Source organism: Mycetomoellerius zeteki, unplaced genomic scaffold, assembly GCF_001594055.1.
Source record: "Mycetomoellerius zeteki isolate Tzet28-1 unplaced genomic scaffold, Tzet1.0 scaffold128, whole genome shotgun sequence".
Classification (NCBI taxonomy): Eukaryota; Metazoa; Arthropoda; class Insecta; order Hymenoptera; family Formicidae; genus Mycetomoellerius; species Mycetomoellerius zeteki.
In genome coordinates, this window is record NW_017256212.1 from 1,716,318 (window position 1) to 1,742,421 (window position 26,104).

At 33.6% G+C, this 26,104-nt stretch overlaps 1 protein-coding gene across 2 annotated transcripts in view; it reads right to left on the bottom strand.

Annotated features, from left to right (window-relative positions):
* The window catches only part of LOC108731457 (uncharacterized), a 156,160-nt gene that overhangs the window by 16,290 nt on the left and 113,766 nt on the right, over positions 1-26,104 (bottom strand). For both annotated transcript variants that reach the window (XM_018461804.1, XM_018461803.1), the window contains exon 9: positions 12,495-12,807. In XM_018461804.1, the coding sequence (XP_018317306.1) occupies positions 12,495-12,807 (313 nt within the window). The remainder of the gene's footprint in view (positions 1-12,494; positions 12,808-26,104) is intronic.

Here is a 26,104-nt window from a genome sequence, read left to right on the forward strand (position 1 = left end):
TTATTCAGTAAACCATACACTATAAAAGTTATTATAAGTTTCGATATACTTTTTTGTTACAAAATCACAAATTCGTAATTTTTTGGGACTTTATATGAGAGACAAAATTTCTTCGTGCATTCATGATCTGATTCGCCTTGGTATTCAATTTATCTCGGTCTATCTTATGTTAATAACAATAAAATCTACTACTAATGGATTTTTAAAATTCAAACAATAAACTTATAATTAAGGCAGGTGAAAGTAAATAACTGCGCGGTAATTAATGCGCTATAATTAAAAAGTGTAAAGTATATTATACAATTTCAGTATATATGTGATGCAATATTAGATCAAATATTGTGTTACATATGTAGTGAAATTGTAAATATACTTTACATTTTATAATTATAGCGTACTAATTACCGTGCAGTTATTTACTCTCACTTGCCCTTAGTTATAAGTTTATTGTGTAAATTTTGAGTTTGAATTTTCCATCGAATATTATGTCACATGTGTAATGAAATTGTAAACATACTTTATATTCTATAACTATTCTATTCTATTCTATAACTATTTAATTATAACTTTTATAATTATAACGCACTACTGATTACCGCAGTTATTTACTTTCACTTGCCCTTAGTTATAAATTTATTGCTATGCTAGTAATTTTACTGATTTTGCAAGCGTGTCAGAGATACTGAAAGACACTGGTTCATCTCGCAGCCGTAATCCTGTACGGTAAATTGAATGGAGTCGAAGTGCCGCACGAAAGTCGCAGAGAAATCGGAAATCGATGATACTTATACCGCGTTGCAGTAATGCCAGTCCAATGCGTAATCTATATAGAGAGGACTTTTCATAACGAAAATCCACTAATGCCGCATTTTCAACGATTCGTTCCTTGCTGCACGCTGAATATTGCGGTGATAAAAGAAAGTGTCGTCAATAGTCTTCTTCCGTTTTCTATAACGTTTTCATTGAGGAAAATCGTATAACGTTTCCTGAAAATCGTTCTTCGCGATAAAATATCGCAGCAACTATGAAATTTTTAGATATGTGTCTGTAAAATTATTTCCTTCCGCGTTATTTGCCCCTTTCAACATATCATCGAAATTGGATTAAGAGATATTTCATAAATGTTCTTTCAAAATCAATTTCTTACATAAATATCTTTCAACTTGTAGTTTGATACGGGGACTGTATCCAGCATCGATTCCGAAGTCGATTTATATCGTTCCATATCCGCCCACATGTCAAGTAAATAAGAAAATATGATAGATACATGGTTTATACGCGGGCAAGGACGTTTTTAGAAATGGATACGCTGTTCGTCGTTTTGAATCGCTAAATCCCATTTGCCGTTTCGACACTCCATTCATCGTCGCACTTTACCATCTCATCTGAATGTCATTCGTCGAATGTTTTCACATCCGTTTCCATTTCGATCTCGTCGCTTCCACTTTTATCTTAGCTGAGAATTTATATTTTTCATTAGTAATGGCGCATTTTTAAAAATTTAGCTTCCAATAACCCTTTTTTTATCCGTTTCAATATTCAATTATGCAATAATTAACACATTAATTAATGTACATGCCATATAAAATTATAGTTGCACGTGTCGTTTCGAGAGAAATTTTATTAAAGAGGTAAATTTTGAGGAAAAAGAGAAAAAATAATAACCAGGGGCACACAAAAAGTCAAACGTATATTGAATAAAATAAACGATTTGCTGACAATAAAGAGTAATTATTGGCAGTAATTAAACATTAAAACAATTGAAACTCTCTTTATTCTCGCGTAAATTTTAGCAAAATTTAATTTTACTTTCTCGGAGCTTTCAATATGAATACAAATGTATCTTATTTTCACTGTTATTATATAACAATTATACTCTTTTATATTTAAATGTACGTTCTCACTTGGATTTATATTTGTACAACATTTCTATATTTCAGTTTAATATTTTTTATATTTATCTGGATAGGAATTATAATAGCAGCTTTGGCTTTTCAATAAAATTTCTTATTTTTTGCATATTTGCATTTCCTTCTTCCTTTCTTCCTTTTAACTTAAATCACGTGTATGTTCAATAAATTATTATTATTAAACAATATATTAAACAAAGAATTTCTTAAGACCGTAAATTCTGTGAATTCACGACAAGTAGAAAATAAATATCTCTACTTGTTGTGTATTATTATTGAATTAAATTTTTAGGATATCAAAAGCACGAATGTTTTTTCGTTGATTCGATTATCGATTATTTTCTACCCAAGATTTCATGATTCTTGGATAATATCTAATAAAAAGAGAGTAAACCGAATGTATCTGCAAATAAGTTCCAAGGGAAAAGAGTGAAATCCTATTTGACGAGAGATAGAAAAAGAGCGTAAGATACCTACAAGATAAGCTGGGACGATTAGAAATCGGAGGGAAAAAGCTGGATAAAGGCGAATCGATTCTGGTTTACGATAATCACGCGTCAGCTGCTCTTCTCTTCTGTTTTTACACCATTCGCAATTTTTACGCACGTAAAAAATAAAAAACGCTCGCCCGCGTAATAATACGTACGCGCGCACGATCGATCGTATAACAGAATAATACGTACGCGCGCACGATCGATCGTGATCAAAATCCAGAGGACGAGTCTTGCATTTGCTAGACGCAACGAACGCACGGACGTTGCTTTTCTTCTCTTCCTTCTATTCCACAGAATTTATCGTCTCAATTTCTCTCTGTCTTCTCTTTTAATATTTTTCTTCTTTTTCATTGATAATTTCGCATCTCACGCTATTAAATGGTAAATTGTTGTATGAATTATTATGAAGCCAGTAACATTGAGCTTCTTGTTAAGCTTTCGGGAGCATTGTAAATCTTAACAACTCGAAAGAATTGGACAGACCTGCGCGTTTAAAGTTTGAAGAAGTCTAAAAGCATCTTGTAAGAGATACAATGAGAAGAATGTGTTTACGTATTGAAGAATGTAAGAGATATACAGAGCTCTTTTGCGGAGCGCATTTTAGTGAATTTACTCGCTGTTATTGTAGGAATTATGTTATTGTAAAAATTCACAATATAGATCGTACATATATATTAATCCTAAATTTAATGATATTTATTTTACTGTCTAGTTCTGTAAGACTTCGTCTTCCATATTTAATTCAATTTAGTTTCACTTATTGCTTACAAACAAACTTTATACTCGAAAGTTACAACAAGAGAATATGAATACGCAAATAATAGTGAGGTGTTTATATGTTGTTGAATTATCTTTTGTACGAAATAAAAATTTACACAATATATAAAAGTTTTGATATTTTTGTCATAGTTATTAATTCCATATCTTCTTTTCATCACAATGTAATTTTAAGTTTACTTCGTCTGGTTTTTCCAAGTTTTAGATTAAATGTAACGGTCAGTCGCAGACAAGCAGGAAAAAGATATGACAAAAAGCGCGCGACACGTTTTCTTGTTAAAGTTTCCGCTCCATCTGGCAAGAAACGGGGGCAGAAATCGGGTCGGTGCGAACAAAGTAGCAAACTAATGAAGTGCTATGAACAATACGAGCAATACGTTTACGACAGAAAATGAAATGGCGCACTTGAATAACGTCTAATTCTGGAGACGATGTGATCCGCGGAGTAAGAACCGGCGTAATTACGAGATGAAGTGCGAGGTGCCAGCGCTTATTAAAATTTGGCGTTATCTCGCGCTGCACATAAAACAGTTGCGTGTAATAATTAGGTCGCAAGCGTGAGCTGTAACGAGTAATGCGACTGATATATTATAACAGGAAGTCGTGAATGCAAGGCTGCATTTAGCTGTACGTAACTTTAAACTCTCGACACCGTAACTCCTCGCTAAAAAAAAACGTTGAGGTTTTTATTTTCAATATTAATAATAAATATTTCGAGAAAGTGAAGTTTATTTGAATTTTCGTGTGAATATAATTTTAATATTTAATTCAAATACGACTAGTTCACAAAATCTTTTATTTTTACCAATATAGAGTTAAAAAATTATTAATAATTTGAAAAAAATTACTTTAGTTGAAAAAACACGAAAAATTTTTTATCAAAATATAATGGAATACCTAAAGTGGGTAATATTTATCTCAAAGAGGTGCAAAGCTATGATTAATTGGCAATTTTGCGAAAGGCTCGAAAGAATCCCACGGAAGAATTGCATTCTATGCTTGGATTTGAATAATATCTTCGCATAGCAGGCGGAGTGTTCATATCTCGCGTCTTCCTTCGACGGAAATCTTCAGAATAAATCTTGCGTATATACTGTCAATATGAGCTAATTAATTCTTTTCCTGCTATTACGAGATACAGTTATTCTTAGCATTATATTAATAATAGGAGAGAGTGGTCTAAATCGGATTCAAAATCCGATCGGTCCAAATCGTGTTCCAAATAGAACCTTTTTAATTTAAATAAATACGGTTAAACAGATTTGTGTACTATTTATAAAGTAAAGTCCTTATAAGACATCAAACATGTAATAGCAGTTTGACAGTTCTCTGTCATGACATTTATAGAATAGACGCAAATATATATTTTTAGTCATCGTGCGAAAACTTTTAAAAAAAAAAAATCCTTGTAAATCATTATTTAAAAGGTGTTAAAAACTTGAAAGGTAATTGATTTAAGATAATTAAACATTGTAGAATTCAAAAATATCAAACATTTTGTGATCATTTTTGCGGTTTATTATAAATTTTGTTCCAAAGTTCGAAAGGACCAAATCCAGTAGTGTCCAAATCGGACAATACAATAGATAACTTATGGGCCTGGTTGTAGTACTGATGATCGGCCGACCAGATTTGATCCAAGGAATTAAATCAGTAAAATATCATGAGTCATCAGACTTGGATTAATTGAGTTTTATTGATTTCAATTCTAATAATATAAACTGTTAGTAATTTTTTTTCTGAATAAAATTTTTATCTTTGATTATCAGATTGCTCGGTTTTACTCAATACTAACAAAAATACATTAAAATATTTTTAAATTCTATCTAAAAGGCCATAAAAATAGAAGTGTTCGATTTGAACCAGGGGATGGTCCGATTTGGAACCAATGGTTCCAAATCGGACCGGAAAAAGCGTTTTTATATTTTTCATTATAGTTCAACACAGGTGAGAGATACATCAAAATGATCTCAAACAAAATTGAAGGGAATTAAATGATCTTTCCAATCGCACCTTCGGTTTTACAATCGGATTTTATTTACGTCTTATAGAGAGCAAAAACTGCAAATAGGTCCGATTTAAACCACTCTCCCCTATAGCATTATGTTAATAATAAAATTTTGCGTTTTTAACACAAAGCAATTTTTTATCTCAATAAAAAATGATTAATATTTCATATTTAATATCACGATAAAGAGAATTTGTAACAGAAATTTGTTTTATAAGAAGAAATATTTCTGAAATACTAATTTCTCTTCTCCTCTCAAATTAAAATAAAAATATCAGGTCAGTAAATAAAATATACGAAACATAAAATTGTTTAAATAATATAGAAAGAATGCCACATCGGGATCAAAATTCACGAAAAGTAGGTGAAGCTTATAAACTGTACATTTGTCTGAAACCGTAGGGTGTTGCAGAAACGGATGCGCAAATGCCTTTTCAAGTCCCACAGTGAAAAACACGCTTTTAAAGATCCGCCCTCGCGAACAGACCACGGAGTGGCGTCACCGTTAATAAACGAGCAAAGACAATGGGGTCCAGGTCGCATAAGAGCAAAATAAATTGAAGGTATCTCCAGTGCCGCCCCGCTTCCGTCTGGCGGGTCAAGTTTCCTGGGCTGACTGTTCCGTAATTAGTGAGCGTCTAAACAATACTCGAGCCATCCCGGAGGCCACCCTTCGCTCGCGCGCCCACCGCCGCCACCCTTATTCCACGCTTCTCTTAGCGCGAACCGGAATCCCCGATAATTAATTATCCACTCGCAGGGTGTACGACTGTTGGAATTATTCGCGGCTACGTCCCTCTTCTTTCACCCTTCTTCGTTCCACCGTTCCTTCGATCCTAATTTCAAGTCGTTTATAAGCAAGATCGTCTTTGTCTCGCTACTTGTATCTTGACGAGATAATGGCTCGTCGCCAAGCAATTCCAGAGGAAACGCGACGAAAAGGACGAATAAGAGCAGTGACTAAAAAGGCTACCATATGTAATATAGAGCGCATAAGTGGCTCGTATTCAAATTCGTTTTATTATCCTTTTATAATTTGGTATTATTGTCAGAAATGAGAGAAAAAGGACCACGATAATAAATTGTTTAATAAAAATCAATTACACTCTTCTAATAAAAATTACAATCCAGAGAAATTCTATGTTTTTGATGTTGTATGAGATTTAAAAAAATTTTTCTAGTGTTCTGTACAGCATTATGTTAATAAGACACGCTCTTAATACAAAACGCTTTTTTATCTCGATAAAAAATGATTAATATTTCATATTTAATATCATGATAAAGAGGATCGTAACGGAAATTTGTTTCATAAACCGTTGCACGCGTTTGGTATATACAGCGAAATATACCTTAAGTTAAAATTGAAAACGGGCTCTCCAGCGTTTCCAACATCTTTAGTCGCTCTATAAGGTATAGAGTGTACATTTTAAAATTTCGCCATTATGAATGTGATTAAATGTCGAGCGATTAAACGCACGAAGTTGTTGTGTCGCACGAGGGACGGAAGCGACCGCGCTCGTTAGCATGTACTTTGAAAGTCTTTAATTGCGGCCAGGAGCTCGTCGGGCTTGTAAACAATATTTGCCAGGTAAATAAATAGCGATAAATATGCGCTGTCTCGCGAGGTCCTGCGCGATAAATGTTGTTACTAGAGTTTGTCAAGTTTTTAATCCTTTACGAGGTAGAAATACGTTTTCTCTCGAATTACTTAAGCATGCAGCAGATTCTCTTATTGGATAACTATGAAAGAGAACTATGTATTATACTCTTATCAATTATTCTTTTCATACACAATTATCTTAAATATGATCTCGATTTACAAAATAAAAAAAAATTCACTTGAAAGAGAATTCTTACGTTTATTTATATTATAATATCGTGTTTTTCAACTTTCAAAGTATATGCTAACGAGCGCGGTCGCTTTCGTCCCTCATGCGACACAACAACTTCGTGCGTTTAATCGCTCGACATTTAATCATATTCATAACGGCGAAATTTTAAAGTGTACACTCCATACCTTATAGAGCGACTAAAGATGTTGGAAACGCCGGAGGGCCTGTTTTCAATTTTAACTTAAGATATATTTCGCTGTATATACCAATATCGTGATTTTTCTAAAAATATATAGTGTATATTAAGTTATAAAATATTAAATTAATATTTATTAATTATTATTAATGCAACTAAGAGGCAGCTTGTATAAGCTACAATTCAGAATTTCTCACGTGCGATAGACATCTAAACGTAACTCACAAAGTTCTTCGGGATTTCGTGGTCATGACATGCTGCGCTACTTTGATCTCTCACGACAGTGAGGTTTAAAAAAGTTAGTTTACTACGTTAAAAGCTACAAAAATGTTTTACCCGGGCAATTTCTGAGTTCGAAAGAGCAGACAGATCAGACACTCGACGGAAAACCGCAGAGTTCCTGTCGATTCTCTTTTGCTACGAGATACGAAGTTACTATTGGCGGACCAAAGGCAATCTTCATTGATTTCTTTCGTCGATTTCTCGAAGCGTTCGATAACTTCTTCGAAAACTTGAAGGTACACCCCGAGAGTGCAGTCTTGCAGATTCCGAACGCATACCGCGGAGTCGACTTCTCCCTGTAAATTCTAAAGCGTGCTATATATCTCTCTCTCTCTCTCCCTCTCTCTACTTGTTTCTATTTATCTATCTATCTATCTATCTATCTATCTATCTATCTCTCTTTCTTTCGCTTCTCTTTTCATTTACCCAGCTCTTCCCGACGTCTCAAAGCTTAACGAAACGGAAACAATACTGACTCGTGAATCTAACTAGAGAACTTCGTATCGAAACGATATTGCAGTTTCCAATGAGAACGATTCCTGCTACATCCCTTTATAGATTCCGCGAGATATTTGGACGCAACTACAACGGAAAGCAATTCGTCTTTTACGAAGTTTGGACATAAAGGTGCTTTGATCAAAAGTATCTTTAGGAGATCACAATAAATTAAACGAATTATATATCTGTATAAATATTGTTTATAAATTAAAGACAGACTCAATTTATCTATTTTATTATATAAATACATATAAATGAAGTGTATGATTGCTTCTAAAATATTTTAAAAGACTTGTTTTTAAAATAATTATAATTTATATTATCAGCAAACACACAAATATTTCTCTCATTTTTTTTGTCGATTATATTACAATTAAAGGCATCCAAAAATCCTAATATGAACGCAAAGAAAAATAGTTGAGTAATTTTTACCTTACAAGACTAGTAAAAATATTCTACTATTTTTGCCAAACTTATGACAAACTCTATAACTCGCCTGAAAGTAAAAATATCGTCCATGTAAGGCAAAAAATAAATAATAGTAAATTTATTCAAATAATTATTACCTTACTGTAAAATCATTCTATTTTCAAGACTGTAAGCATAAACAACTTCCAAAATTTACTTTACGAAATGTAGAAAGTGCTTTACAATTTGACTACACGACAATCGCTCATTTACCAGAAAAGTAAATTTTACACAAGGGAGCGTCTATATTCTTATATAGACTTAATTTCATTTTACTAAAATTCTAGTGTATATTACTTTATATTTTTCTCCGTAAAGTAATTCGCGTTATACAACAATTGTTAAGCTTTAAACATTGTTTCCCATGATTTACATGAATTCGCACTAGAATATTGCGTCTCGAGCGAGTCACGGTGAACGCGATGGAACGGTTAAACATCATGTTGCTACGACATCGACGATTTCCACGTTCATGTTAATCTGACGTTATTTAATGCTGTTCCTCGCTTGGTCTCGGTAAATATTAATTATTATCGTTGCTACGCGTTGAAGGCGAGAGCATGAAAGCGTATGCCGCTCGTAAAGGCATTTATCGAACGCGAAGATTGCGACGTTGGATGTACCCGTTCGATCAGAACATCGTGCGATTTCTCCATTTTCATCATTGACGATTATCGGTTAATGGTTCGAGAATATCGCTACTTATGTTATCGCTATAACAGAACGAAGGGCACTCGATACGAGCTGAATGGATATCAACATACGACGTAGATAATTTAAATGCAATTTTGCATCATGCGGCAAAATAGCTGATAAGTACAATGAGCGAATACTGCAAATAATTAATATTAATTATGATCACACTGACACTAATCTTGATCGATAATTCACTATTGTTGTCGACTGAAATGATGGCGTCATAGAACTGTACCTTTTAAAATAAATATTCTACTAACAATAAGAAAAAATTTACAAAATCTTAACACATATTACTTTCAATAGTACACTCAGAGAAAAAAGTTGTATCAGTAACTATAAATTTGTAGTGAAATAGCGCCTATATACAATTATATACATATTATTAAATTCTAATAAGAATACTAGATTAAGTGAACTAAGAAAATATAGTACATTAATCATATAATCAATTTATAAATGGTTAATGTTACTATATTTTCTTAGTTCACTTAATTTACTTATTGTTCTTATTAAAGCTTTATAATACATAGTTAAAAATTTGTGTATGCATTTCTTATTTATTTTTGTCTTCCAAGTTTGAAACCAAGGCTGCGCCTTTTATTGTAAGCTGAGTGGTTTCCTTCTTAGGAGAAACTGAGACTCCGCTACGTCCCTCTGGTGACAAAGCCGCGTACTACTCGTACTGAGCGACACTTTAGAGAAAAGAGTTTTAATTATAATATATTATTCCTTGAAGTTACCTCAACAATGATTAATTAGTTACATGATATAGTGTTTAATTAAAAAAAAATTTTTGTCTAAACTAGAAAAATGTAATTGTTATATCTATTTGCATGAAGTCCAAGTAATTACTCAATGTAGTTGAGTCACTATTTCAATAATAGTGCATACAATTTGTTATCGTGACTATATTTTTATAACATTCAGCACTACTTTAGTTTCTATTACTTTATAAAATTAGTTACAGATACTTCAATTGCAAAAGTTGCCAAATTTATAGTTGCTAGAACTATTTCGTTTTCTCTCAGTGTACTAATTAAATATTTATTTACTGTAAATATATACTCAATAAAAAAACGATAGCTAAATCAAATTAATGATTCTTGTACCAAGTGAATATACATTTATATTTAATAAACACTTATTGTTAGTACTTCAAATAAATATTTATTAAAATTTAATAAATTTTTTTCAGCGTACTGAACGATTTTTCATGTTATATAATTTTGTATCTATTTTTTAAATCGATAAATCTTAGATCTATAGTTTTTACATACAAATATTTTACAGCTAAATTTTGCATTTTTCTTTGAATATTTCTTTACCTCAGCATGCTGTCGATCTTTTCAGAAAAGGAGCTCAATTAGCGACTTCTTGTACTACCAACTTATGTACAGGATTCCGAGAACGAAAGTCTTCAATAACACGAACGGGAATTTTTCCGACATTGTTATCGAGACTATTAGTTGGATGTTCGGTTCTTTCTCCGTTCTCAGTCATGCTATTGTGAGTTTCCGCGGTTGCGGAGGCGAAACATTATCGTCTCGCACTTTTCCGTATTGCACGCCTGCACGGAAGAGTAAATAATTTTCGTTTCTTCTAATTTATCCTTATCTCGCCACCCGATCCCCGCACCTCGCGATCTCGCCTTTGTAGGCTCTGCTCTCCCTCGCACGCGAAAATACGAAAATAAATGACGTTAGACAACGGAGTTAGGCTTCTCGTCGCCTATTCTCTCTACGTGATGTTTATTCGCGAGATGTAATAACGAATCTTATATGGAAATTATTCTGTGTAAAGTGCAGGAAGTTTAATTGTTAAGAAATGAATTTTCCTACTTATTACAACAACAATACTGAAAGAACTTATCTAATTAAAAAATTGCTATTCTTTGATTTAAATATGTCGACGTAAATTAAACGTAAAGAATATAATTACTGAATTTTTATCATATATTTTTAATTTTATCAATTAACTCGATGATTTTATGAAATTAATTCGATGATTTTAGAAATAAAAATTGGAAAAATAGTTCGCCTCATGAGGATCATTGCTAAAAGCACACCGTAATAGATCTTAGGCATATTGTTGTTTTGCAGGGTTGTTAACGTTACATAAAAAACAAAGTTACTGATTTCGTTACTTTTTTTTAGTAACGAATGAGTAACGTAGTTACTTTTTCTAGCGAGTAACAGTAACTAAGTTACAATTTTCAGTAACGAGTAAATAAATTTTACGCTATTTTTCTCGTTATTCCGTTGATATAGAGTTAGGGTGAAATCACACGGTGCGGAAAAGGACTGCGGAATAGAGAATGCGTCATTGAAGCAACCAATCAGCGCTATTTCGCACTTTTCCATTAAGTTTTGTGTGCTATGTTCACATGGTGCATCAAAGATGCATCCAGGATGAATTTAAAAGAAAGACTTTTTAATATCGGTGGACTCGTTTTGTCGAATCTTCGACACCGCCTAACAGACGGACATTTTGAACAACAATTGTTATTAAAGAAAAATTCAAGATTCAGGGAAATAAGTCCATCATAATTTATAGTTAAAAAATATTCTGCTATTTCTAATGTAAATTGATGTGTATCAAAAGTATCAAAACCAAATAAAGAACTCATAAAATAAAAAATAAAATAAAGCTAATAAAAAATAAAACTATAAATTAAAAAACGATTTATTCTTATGTAGCTATATTTATATATAATAAATATAATTATTTTTTGAAAAGTGTAACGGAAAAAGTAACGGTTTTTTTTGTTACTTTTAGGTAACGATAACGCATTCCTTTTACAATCGGTAACGAGTAACGTGTAACGTATTACTTTTTACCGCAAGTAACGGTAACTGTAACGCGTTATTTAAAAACGGTAACATTAACAACTCTGGTTGTTTGTATGTTATCTTCTTTGTACTAGCGTTTACGTTTTAGCGAAGGTGGCTAAAAGGTTAACTGAAACGTGCGTTATCATATTTCTAATATATTTTCGAATATAATTTCGGATAAAGTGCTTTTTATAATTGACTAATCGCGCAGAACTTATAAATCTTACAACGTTAATTCTTATTAGCCTATTTTATTTTTAAGATATATTTAGAATTTCTTTTCCTAGAAATTTATTTATCGTTGTTAATATTTACCACTTGAAGATTTCAAAAGTAAGTTTAAACAATGCAAAATTTAAGTCTCTTGTCGCTTTATAAGAGTTTGACAAATTTATTTAACCATCTTTTGTTTACTTATTTTCTTTCAATATGTCCGTGGTAAATTAAGGCGTAACTAACAAGCCACATATATATGAATAATAAACAAGACCTCGCTTACCTCTATCCGGAAAGTCCAGCCCTCCAGACTGAGCAGCTTAAGAGTCGTGTTCCTTGCCAAAGCGTGACATAATAGCCTTGAAGGATGATCGTCTAGGGCCAGTCGGGGACTAGACAAGTCTAGTAATTGTAAACAGGGTGCTTCTGTCAAAGCCAGCACTAGGGGCATCACATCGGCTGGTCTCGACGCTCCAGCGGCTCTCAAAGCATCCAAATTACGGGCCTTTCTTACGGTCTCGCCTAAACAACCGGCATCTAAACCGCCCAGAAGACATTTGGACACATTCAGAGATCTCAGTTTGCAGTTGGGTTCCCTGAAGCACAAAGCGCAATGTTGTCGATCAGTTGGATTGTATCGCGAATGAGAAAATGAGAAAAACTTTCTTCTCAATCTTTTCCAGCATAGCGTATACATTGCAGACGAAAGTTTCGACGCATATAGAAAAATGAACTAAAACTTTAATAATTTAAAGTTTAAAACTTTATAATAAATATTTATGATATATAAATTATAAAAAATATCAACTGTCTATGTATACATGTTTTTTCTAAACTCTCGGTGTTGCTTTCTCATTTTTACGTAATAAAATTTTAAAACAAGATAAAATATAAGAATTTTTTGTAACAAGAACTTTTAAACAAAAGAAATTTAAAAATAGACGAATTTAATATGTTTATTCTTCTTTTGTATAATTTTTGTTATAAATAGTATATTTAATTTTGTTGTTGTTCGTGAAGATTTACTTATGACATTTCATACCAAACAATATAAGTTTGAATTTGTTACGAGGAATAAGAACTTATCAAATTGGATGAGAGAAGAAAGATTTAATCGAATCAGCTGTTGAGGCAGTAATCATTTAAAATTGATGGTAGATCTGTCGAATTGGATCACGGACAGGACTTTGCCTTTAAGTAAAAGCGGAAGATGTAAAAATATCTGACGGCAATCTCTGTCTTCGTTCTCATCATCGTCTATCAATCTTATAACAAAGAACACGACGGTTCTCATAACAATGACAAGAAACTTTATGCGATTCGAAATGAAAACGGAATCACGAAAAAGTTTAGTCTTTTCTTTTTGCAGACAAAACTTTCGGAATAACTTGGAACAGATTTTTCATCCCAACATTAATCTTTCTTAAAGGGGTAGTTCAAGAAAACAACGATACATCAAAGATATTACGAAAGCCTAAATTTTCAGAATTAAATATTTTATCAAATTGAAATTGTGATTAATGGTTCTATTTATTAAAAAATAATTGAAGTCTGATCTTATTTAATTTATTTATCCTCATCTTAATTTTATCGAGTCATTTAATTTTAAGTTAAACTACTTAATTAGTTTCTTAATTAAATTTCTCATTAAAATACAGCTTTATTGAAGTTAAGGGGAAAATGTTCACGCACAGTCTGTGCAAGTACATCACAGTATCAATCCTCTCTCTAAATTTGGAAATATATTTTTAAAAACCCTCTCCCCTCATTTAGATGTGTAATTTTTTAAAAAATAAAATACTTGCTCTAAATTATTCACACCCTTTTTTAAGTTTTCCTCAGAGATATACATATATTTCGTTTATTAACCCTCCGTCGACCATGTGGAATTTTACATTTTCCATCAGCAACCTTTGAACCTCAGTGCAAATTTTAATATTGTTTCAGACTGCATATAAGAATCTGATAAAATTCCTGTGTACTCGTGAAAGCTTTATAAGTTTTATTTTATATAAAAGTCGAATTGTGTTTTACTTATTTTTATAGATTTAAATTATCGACTGTGCCTTATTGATCGACGGGATGTTAATAATTTTATAACGATATAGAATTTGTTTATATTGTTCACAAACTTTACGCACAAAAAATTGCGATATAATTACCTGACCTTCTTTCGGCGATTTTCATTTAAGATTAATTTAACGAAACGCTTCACGTGATTTCTACCCACACGCGACTTTCCCAAACGCTCTGTGCAATCTCACGGCAATAGATCGATCAACGTCACGAAAACGAAACATAATGAACAAACACGCAGCAGCAACGTAATGCACATCAGCGCAAGGCAGAGCGGCGAGCCGAATTATAGGACGAATAATCGAATCGCGGCGGTAGCCGACACCGCGAGGATTTACGTGCGCGTACGTGCGTTTAATGGGAGCAATTTAAGACGAACGATTCAAAGTACGGGCCAACAGCAGCAACAGTAGCAGTAGTAGCATATAGCAGCAGCCGGCCGGCGAGCTGCATCGCGTCTGGATTTAATGGTATCTACTTCGGCCCATATTTACTGACTGTCTGACTGCTATTGCCACCGCGATACGTACGTACGTTTCGTGATACGTCTGTTACCATCGCTGCTACGTACGTACGTACGTACGTCTAATGGCGTTGCCTTTAACAGTATCGCAACGGGCGCGGTAAATTCACTCGAGAGCTGCCGCACCACTCGATGCAGTATCTTTCTCTCCTCGTATATATACAGGGAGAGAACAAAAATACTGCACCCTCCACGGTGAGAATGTACGCGCGCACTCGTGTTGAATTTCTAACAAAAATAAACGTTTCCGCCAGAAGAGAAACGGGGAACGCGCGCGGTGAATATTCCGCCAGTGCCAGGTTCGCGTAATAAAGCTACGGTTTCGCGAGCGAGGATACCAAAATTTCTTGGCGTTTTGTGTGATTTCGACATAAACTGTTTACCGTGGAAACGATCCTTGGTCGATCGTTCTTCTTACAATTAAATCTTGTAAAGTGTCACTGTATGTCCTTTTAAGGGGAGCATTAACTAGATTTAGCTGAAATTTAATTATTTTCTGTCTTTTTTTTTTAGAGACAAAACTAGAACGCGATTAGCAAAGAATAATATATGTTATGTGCCAACAATTAAGTTGCAGAGTAAGCTTTCTGATTTCTTTTAATAAAAAGAAGAGAGATAATAATGTATAAATAATATATGTATAAGTAATGTATAAATAAATGATATATATATTAGTAATATGCATTAAAACACGGAACACGAAATTTCCTCCGAAATAAAATGCGAACGATACGTCCCGGGGTTTGCGAGTATTATTGCGTCGGTTTTCGTTTAATTTTCCACAGCTTTAGCGACAAGAAATGCAATCGGTTCTTTAAATTGCGTCGAGGAGAGAAAGCAATTCATAAAGACATATTTAAAAAACACGCGCTTTTTTACTTTTAATTTGTACATATTTTCCAATGATACGGTCTTACTTGTAGAGAAACGTGTGCTACACAAATTAGTTAGAAAAAATCCTTCCAAATCAAATTGCATCTTCTCGAATTCGCTGAATATATAAGTTAAAATTTTAAATTTATATTCGAATTAAACACTAGACTTTTTTTATTCATATCTCAATGAAGCTAATTATACATATATGACATAATATATGATATTTTTAAATACATAATTCTGCGTTATTACATTTAAAAAGCATAGAATTTGTGTGAATTCATTGGAATAAATTGAGCGTGCTGGAGGCGCTGACTTTATTAATAATTACTCGATAAATATTTCGTACGTATTAATAATTAATGAATTCATATATTGTAGTGCAGTAATGTGCAAAGTGAGAGTTGTGTATTAAGTATTAACGAGCATTATTCATTCAATATCTATATAATTAGCGTGTATTGATATTTACTTTCTGATTTATCCAGAAATCGTATTAAAATCGTACGACGTGTCGCCGAGCGATGCGATGAGATTTTCGTATCGCACGCGGAAAGAACATTTACCGCGACCCGGAATCGCGTCGGATAAGCCGCGGGTCGCAATAGAGTCGCAATCGTAAGTCAAACGGCTGCGGTGATATTGCGCTTAAGTTTCGACAGTTTTACCGTCGCGGGGATTTCGCGGCGAGACTCAACGCCGCGCCGGAAATCGCGAAATCCGCGCGATTTAAAGGAAAATAGAGCGAAGCGCATTTTTACCGGGGAGTTAACTCCACCTTTGCCATCTCGGCTTTATCGCGTCGCCTTTTATTGCCACCGTATTCGAAGTCACTCGACTTTACGCTCTTATAAAGAGTGACGCCCTTTGTTCGCCGCGAGTTTGCGGTGAGAACAAACATCTTGCAACAATTGCAAGGATATATTTATTCGATGACGAAATAACATTACAATTTAACGCGCGACATTGCGGAAGTAAGAATTTAACGTTGACAACTTGGGGTTGGAAAATCATGTTATAATCTACACTCTTCTTTTTTTCATGGCGTTGATAAATATGTCAATTTGGTAAAAGTTTTTGCCGAGAACTTATGGAACGGTTGCCGTATTACGTTGGAGTAAAAATATGTGCTTACGTATATTTATGTACTTCAGCTTTAATAACAATAGATTTAAAATTATGGCGCGACGGATTTTGCTGAGTCGAACATACGCGACTGACACGCGTATTATTATGAAAAATATTATTCATGTGAAGTTAGAATCTAGATATTAAAAATGCATCTGATGCATTTTTAATATCTACATTGAAAAAAAAAACTAAATTTTAATAAATATTTATTGGAATATTTCTAAATAAATATTTACTAAATGTCTAAATATAAATATTTATTTGATAGAAAAACCATTAATTTGATTTAACTATCATTTGTTATTGAGTAAATATTTATTTTTACTGTAATTTATTTATGTTTACTTGATAGTACTATTCAAAGAAATATGTATTAAGATTTAGTAAACTTTTGTCAGTGTGTATATCACATTATAAATTCTGAATTAAAATAAAATAAAATACTAATATTAAATAAATAAATAAGAAACATGTAGAAGAGAGAAGAGAGACTTCATATTCTCTTTTTGGAGAACGATCGGCGAATTTTCGCGGTGCACAAAGTTGCATCGTGAAAGAAAAATAGTGGGTGCTTAACTGCGTTATATCCCCAACGTGCGTCCTGTGGAATACCCTCCCGCTTTCAACTTTGCTTCATCCCGTTCCTTCGACAAGTTCATGCGAGTTGTACCTCCGAGATCTTCGACGATCTCTCGCGCAGCTTGTTAGGTAGCGGAACTCTGTTTATCCGGAAAAATTCGTACTCGGTAGCTGATATTCTGGACTAGTCGCCAAATTGTTATTACTCCAATTGCTTTATTATATTACAATCAATATTATACATTAAACGAGATAATTCTAGTAAATTATACATAAGTACGTTGTTATATAATACGTTGTCTGTCATGCTGTCGCGTGAATACCGCTACATTAAACGTATGGAAATATTTGCATACTTGCATTAGTCTAAATAAAACGAACAAATACACGAATTTAATTTTAATCCCTAAACTTAATCCTTCAGTGCCAATCTACACTGAAGAAAAATGATGTATTAAGAACGTTATTTTAATTAAAAACAATCTTATGGATTTATATATATAATAATAGTACTAATGAAACAAATAAAATTTTATTAAAAGAGCATTATGTATTTGTTTCATTATGTTAGTTTTGATTAATATTGAACCGATAAATAAAGTTCTAGTGTACATCTTGTCTCATTTAAAATCGGAGCTCGAAATATACATATTATCCCATACAATTTAAAAAAAGAATACTTTAAATTTTATTAATGTTATCATCTCTGCGGTATTGGAAAATCCGATAACATCACTTTAAGATGTAAACGCTACCATTTATATTTATCTCACCACGCTGTTTATTTGCGACTGTTATTGGATTATTCAGAGAAAGTGACGGATGGGCAAGAGGCAAATCCGCTTCGTCTTCTCTCAAGGAACGCTAATAAAACGTGCTCGACCACCTCGCGAAAGTGTTCCAGCCGCCTTTTCAAACCCAAGTGGAAAATTGAAATCTTCTCTCGACGCGCTCCCGCGCGAAGGTAACGGCGCTAATTCGGATAAAAGTCCGCGTCTTGCGAACGTCTTCCACAATTTTCTTATCAGATGCACTGAAATGGAAACTTATTTAGAGAGAGAGAGAGAGAGAGAGAGAGAGAGAGAGCGAAAAAGAGAAAGAGAGAAAAGATGAAAGATTTTATTTCTTCTGGCCAAAATATTCCTTAAGTCTCATTCTTGCTCAGTCAATCGTTTGTTATACCATATATAGAATGTCTTTTAACCTTCTAGAAATTTAATATTAAAAGAAGATAATCAACTATTTATTTTGAATATTAAAAGCACTGTTATTCAGTGCTTTCAATACTTAGATAAGTAATTAATCACTATATCTTTCAGATTAACCTTTAAGTAAGTAGATGGTTTAAACTGTTTAAAGTTACGCAAGTTGGTAGATGGGATGCTCAGAAAATTCTCTAAAAATTTTAATTTTACAGTTATATTTTTTATCTATTAGTATATTATGTTACAACTAAATTTACATTAATTATACCTTTATACATTCTGTCAAAAAAGTACCGGGAATTGTCGATTTAAATCTGACGGGGCAATGAGGCAGGTAAAATTTTTTTTTCCTAGGTTGGTACCACTGTCCTTAATTACTATGCCAAGTTTGAGCGGGATCTGTTAACCAGTGTGTTTGCAACAGCTGGTTAAGTCAGTCGATGTCAGTAGTGCATGCCGATTTTTTACTATGGGTGATTACATTGAGCAAAGAATTTGTTTAAAGTTTTCCGACTTTCTCGCCGACTTTCTCGCCAAAAACTCAACGAACGTGCTTCAGCAACCACCGTATTCGCCGGATTTGGCCCCCTGTGACTTTTTCCTCTTCCCAAAACTAAAATTGCCGCTTCGTGGCACCCGTTTTGAGTCGATTGAAGCCATAAAACAAAATTCGGCGCGAGAGCTAAAGGCCATCCCGGAAAGCGCCTATAAAAAATGTTTCGATGATTGGAAGTGCCGTTGGCATAGATGTATTGGAGCAAATGGAGCCTATTTTGAAGGCGACCCAATAAATTTTGATGATTCTATGTGAAAATGTTGTTTTAATTGAAAATTCCCGGTACTTTCTTGACAGAATGTATATCTCTGTAAGATAGAATAAAAAATAGTAAATTCTAAGATTTCTAGGCATCTAGAAAATACTTTTTATTTTCCTTTTCCAGAACAAGGTTTTAAAGAAAACTATACCTAGAGTGCTGTGGTTATTCTACCTACACACTTAAAGGTTAAATTGGCCAGTATTAAAGTGGATTTCTGTAAGGGAAGTATTGTCCAATATTTTTCTGAAAGAAGATACAGAATGTCAAGAATTGAGACCATATGTTTATGGAATCTGTTTTCATAAAATAATCTTAAAAATAAACTCTTGAAATACTGTGTTTGTGTGTGTGTGTGTGTGTGTGTGCGCGTGCGCGTGCGCGTGCGCGTGTGCGTGTGCGTGTGCGTGTGTGTGTGGAACTTGGAGAAACTTATTTAAGAAGTATTTTATACACACAACATCTTTTTTATAAAAGAGCGTTGCTGCAATCTTTTGTCGCTCGTACAGACAAATCAGGAACGATATACAGGAGACTTGTCGACTTACGTTGGTAACCCATCGGGTTTGCATTGGACAATGGATACAGTTCTGGTTGAAACTTTTTTATCGCGAGTGCCTGACTGACCTCTCTAATCCCAGGAGTCGTGTCTTTTATCGCGAGTCGTGTTGCGCGCGTGATTTAAGAAACTCGTCGGGAGAGCTCGACGAAAGTGTAGTGGGGAGAAGATCGTCCGACGGCGATGAAAAACGTCGACGAAACTTGAAACGATGAAAAATTGCCGCCTCCGGCTCGGAGAATTCGCGAACTCGCGTTAGCCGGACGAACTTCGCTGGCAAGTCGGCGAAATATCCTCGTCGCTCCCCATCGACGTGATGTATCTTCGTTCGCAAGCATTCTCGAAAATGCCCCGCAAACGTTCCGGTACTTATACCGGAGTTCATACTGATGTTTGGACGTGATATCCTTCGCTGAAGATGATCCACAAAAAGCAAAGGTGAGAAAAATCGCGTTTATTACGAAATTTTTAGAGCGACGATAAATTTAACTTAAATTTTATCCATCGTGCTTATCATCGAGTCCGACAAGGTTGGATTTATGTTAGTTGAAAACAATTTATTTTCCCTATCTTTTGAACATTTGATATTTCAAAGCAAACAACAGCTTCAATTTAACGTCAAACAAATTGTCGACTCTTAATCGGAAGTGCATTCGAAACATCTATCAGTTTTCTATTAAACTGTGATGTTATTTTTACGGTTATATACATCTCCTACAATCAGTTATATTCTTGTATCTTTGTATTGGAAATTTTGTTCCTTGTTAAATAAATATATTATGATATAAATATATTATGATAAAAAAAAATTATTTTCTCCATCTGTAACTATTCTACTTTACTTAAAAAATTGTTTATGCGTGCAAACAGACACACACAATAAATATATATATGCTTATTTGAAGATATACAATAAATTTATATGTTTTCTCTTGATTAATACAAAATTGTTTGTTTTCTAGCAATAATGGCGAAATAAAAGAAAAGATAGAAAGCATTCAATCTTTCATGAGTCCACTTACGAACGCAATTTCGACGTGCATAGAAATTCACATGAATGACGAACGACAAAGCATCGACAGAGCACAGCCTGCTCCCACCAACCCCTGAAGTATTGTTTCTTCCTTTATGCGTCAGACAACCTCTAAACTGTACACGTAACTATCTCTATTCGTCTACAAATTCTCTGCTTGCATGTTACGCTCGAATGTATAGACATTTTATTTTCATTATGTCAAAGCCGCGTGATAACGCAAATGATTCGTTGGTTTATAGAAAAAGTACGAAGCGATGTATTCACAAAAATGTAAATATATGTACATGATGAAGAACGGTTTTGCTGAAGTATTTGAAAATTTAGTTAAATTTGAAAATCATTTTGTGACTGTCAAAATAATGTAGAACGCTCAAACTAGTTGCTAGTAGATTGAATGCTTTCTATTTTTTTTTATTTCGCCTTATTGCTGAAAAACAAATGATTCGGTATTAATCATGAAAAAACATCTAATTTTATTGTATATCTTCAAATATGCGTATTTTATAAAAACAATTTTTTGTAAAGAAGAATTATAATTATAGATGGGTGGACTTTTTGCAGCATTGTCGTCAATGCTTAAGCGTTCTACATAATTATTTTGATAATCCAACAAAATTATTTTCATGTCTGTGTCTAACTAAATTTTTAAATGCTACGGTAAAATCATTCTTTACTTCTTTCCCCGTGTGTCTATATAAATTTATATTTATAACAAGCTCAGTTAATCTTAAAAAATTTTTTAATTTGTTGTCATCCAAAATTTATGGCACTACTACATTTGTATGTTACACGATTTAAAAAAAAAATTAGCAATTATATTATTCTATAGAACAAAGTTTCATCTTTAAACATCTGTTTTTTAGTTATGGTACGATGATTTTTAATCGAATTGTGAGCAAACAAAATCAAAATGTTCCTTTTGTTTAATCCGTGATAACTTATTGTTAGTAACAAGAATCTTAGGAACATAAAAAAAACGATTTTGTAAGGAAAACTTTAAGCTTTCACGTTAGAAAATCGAAAATTATCGCAAGTTTTTTTAGGGCACGTGACAAGCTCACAAAATAAAAAGAAAATTGCTTATTTTGTCGTTCTTTTTATGTGTAAAAATTAAACTCACAGAAACACATAAAAAGACATAGTAACTTTTCGAAAGTAAAAATTTTAAGCTTTAAAACCCTTTTTTTAAATTTCATTCATTTTTAACGAATTAGTAAGTCACAGCTGTTTGAATTTTGAAGTTCGTAGCGCTACAAATTTTGTAATATTTATACCACTCTTAATTAAATATATATATTTTAATATACATATAAAGCTCGCAGATTTTTCGAAGAGTTTCTTTTTAACTAAAATCCATCACCGATTATGACATGACATTCGGAAAACACCATTTTTCACAGAAATATCTTTCCGCTCTTCTAGCGAATAAAACGCTCGACAGACGTTGAACATGTTATTCCGAATGATTTGGAATAAAATTCTACAAGAAGAGGGAGAAAAAGAGGAATTGTGATATCTCATATATATATATATATATATATATATCAGAAGTTCGCAACCGGATGATCGATAAGTCTCGATCATGCATTTAATGCGGCCGCAGATTCGAAGAGCGATCGCCGCGATTCGGCGTGACTTGCGAAATTCTGGGTTAAGGGGATGAAATAGTCCGTCGCTATCTCAACGATGGGAATCGATTATGACGGACGATCCACCGCTTGGCTGGCACGTGTATATTTTGACGCTTATGGAAAATCTTGGACAGCGCGCTTATGAAAGATGACGGAACACGCGGGCAGAAAGCAAGATCGATTAGTCGCCCTTTGTCCTGGTTCTCTTTTCCACGAAGGAAAACGCCGATAAACGTCATTTAGACACACCGCGTGGTACATCGATCTCTTTTAGCCGCGAAATATGACAAGGCAGACGCTGTTTCTTTGCCGGTTCAGACGAGCTACCTTTAATGGTTGTTAATAGACTTTCCTTACGAGAATTCAATGATTTACAGAGAACACAAGTTCGCTTTTTAACGTTTCATTTTTTAAAACTTTCATTTCTAAAAGGGATAAATTATCCCGATCAAATGTAAATGAAAAACGCTATAAAAAAATTTTGGTTTCCATGGTATTTACACGGATACGTGAAAAAATATCACTTACGTAAATAAAAGTAATATAATAAAATTTTTTTACGAAACGCAAAACGTCAACATGTTCCCAACAGAAAAATTCAACGGAAGCTATAGAGTGACTTTTTACTTTTTTTTTTTTGAGTATATTCGCATTTTTGTGATGCAAAAAATTCGTTGAAATTATAAAGTTCTTTTTTCATTTTAATGAATCAATAATCGATTTTCGTTTGTAAACGAAGTCGGATTCGAGTCAGATGTAATAAAGCAATTTCGCGCGCAACTGTGTATTTTTAGACACGCGCTTATCGCTTTCAGACAGTATTACAAACTCAATTGAGGATCCAATGTTCAGAGTAATATTTCTTCGACGTACAACTCGAGCGTTTCTCGCGCTTTTAAAATTTTGCCGTTATTTTTCCGCGCGTTCTTAAGTTCAGGTCGGAGCAAAAGTCGACGACGACGATAAAGGTCGACGCGAGAAATTTAATGGAATACCTGCGCGTGGATATACGTCAGAAAGCGAGAAAGATGCAGATTGTGCCCGTGGAATAATCTCGGAAATATTTTTCCGTCGAGAAGGGCTCCAATTTGCCAGTATCCGCGCGACTCGCATCCGACTCGGCGAAGGCGAGTTTTTAATTAAAAACATCTTTACCATATGCACTTGTCTGTTACCCGTTACACACATACATCGTGACAAAGTCGCCGTTGGTCGCAAAATTTACCGTATTCTGGAATTCGGTGGAAACACGTCGCTCGTCTGAAAAACAGGACGTCACGTAGCTGACGTTTTGTTTGGGCTCGCGCGCTCGATTTATGACGTAGGGACATTACGAGGATAACTGCAAATTAGATTCCCGGGGTCGCTTTTACGCTGAACCAAGTCGCCGTTTTGCATTTAATGTCGATAACGAATACAAATCCTCGCGAAATTGCTCGCCAAGTCTATTCAGCGGAATGAATGTAACGGGGTAGCAACGTAATTTTCTCGCACGATATTATGCGGCGATAATCTGTAATAATACACGCAAGACGCGATTCGATTAATCCACAGCTTGCCTCTGCGATTATTATCGATGCAATATTCGCGCGAGTTAATTTTCAGAAACAAACGAATAAATGTTTTCAATTTCTTTGTTAAGGATAAAGGATCATTCATTAAATGGATGCAGTTATTCGAGATTGCGTTTATTTCTCGCACATTCAGAAACCAGAGAACAGTCTTTCTTTTCATTATTCATACAATGGGAAAAGAATCTCGTTACATTAATTAGAATTCTGAGTGAAAATGGATAAATAAAAAAATTTTCTAACTGAAAATGATATTATATCTAGTTGAGATGAACCAGAATTCTAATTGATCAAATCTTTTGGGTCGTTCACTTTCAACCAGAAGTTTTTCTCAGTAAAAAGAATATAAAGGACCGCGGAGTAATTACACAGAAAATTAAGTTCCGGTGAAATGAATTGGTTTTCATATTATAATGTAGTTGATAATGTGAACAAAAGATGTCATAGAGGCAGATCTAAACATTTATATAGAGAGAATCCCATTAATTATATGAAAAACTAAGTCCTGATAAAATTATTTTCACATATAATGTTTACAACAAACAAAAAATATCATAAACACAAGACTCAATAATTGATAATTTTTGAGTTATGTATCAAAGATGTAAAACTTGTGTTCTGTAAGTACCTTTGATATATCATAGTTCAAAAACTATCCATTATTGAATCTTATATCTATGACGTCTTTTATTCACATTATGAGTTATATTATATGTGAAAACTCACTCATTTCATCAGGACTCAATTTTCAACATACAATTATTACGGTGTTCTTTCTAAGTGTTTATTATAAATAAAATGTAAAAATTAATGTACTTTAAAGAATAAGTTTTTATAAATAAAAAATTAATTATTGTTAAAATCTATTTATTGCATCGCAGGAAATCTGACTCATTGTTTTCATAATTGAATACAAGTATACATGAAGAGTTAAACTTGTTATGCAGTCTCTCAATGGATTAAAAATGATTGAAATAACTTTGAAAAATAACTTTGGACGATATTATTTTTTGATCGAGATAAACGTGACATTCGGATGATAGCGACAGGCATTTTTTCCAACGAAATTAATGATCGCTATCTGTCTGACTGATTTGACAATTTGTATTGATCGAAAAAAAATAGGGTACTACACACTGAGAAAAAAATGCTGTTGATTCAATTAAAATCTATATTACGGGCTGTCACTAGCATAAATGATTAATTTATGTATATTTTTATTGACATAAAGACATAAATTATTATTTCAATAATCAAGGCCTTCATCAATAAAAATATATATGAATTAATTACTTATGTTAGTGACAGCCCGTAATATAGATTTTAATTGAATCAACAGCATTTTTTTCTCAGTGTACAATTATCGTTCGATGTTACGATTATTCCGATAGAACTTACGATTAACGGATGCGCGAAAACACTTTCGACAATCGAGCGAGAACGGGTAATTAATGAAGGGCGGAGCGCAAGTTATTTATTGCGTTCGGAATCGAATACACACGCACCGAGTGATTCGACTTGCTACGCCGACTTGCAGGCGCGGAAAAGATGAATGGCCAATGGGGCAGGTGGCGGTAGAACTTTCGTTCCCGTTGCGGTCTTAAGTCTTAAGAAATCTTTCTGAGATCCTTAGAATACAGTTGGGAGCACCCGTGTCGGTTCGCATCTGCAAGAAATAGATCAATTTCCTTCCTCCCGCCACGACCGGCTGGACCACCGTATTACGTGACACTCCGGCGATTACGTGAACAATAAATCATGGGACACATGTTGTTTTAAATATAATTAATGATCCACAGACATGTATAGCGATGTAAAATCTCTAAGAATAGAGGATAAATTAATATCTAATCCCAACTACAATCGTCTTGCAATTCCAGTTTCGTTACAA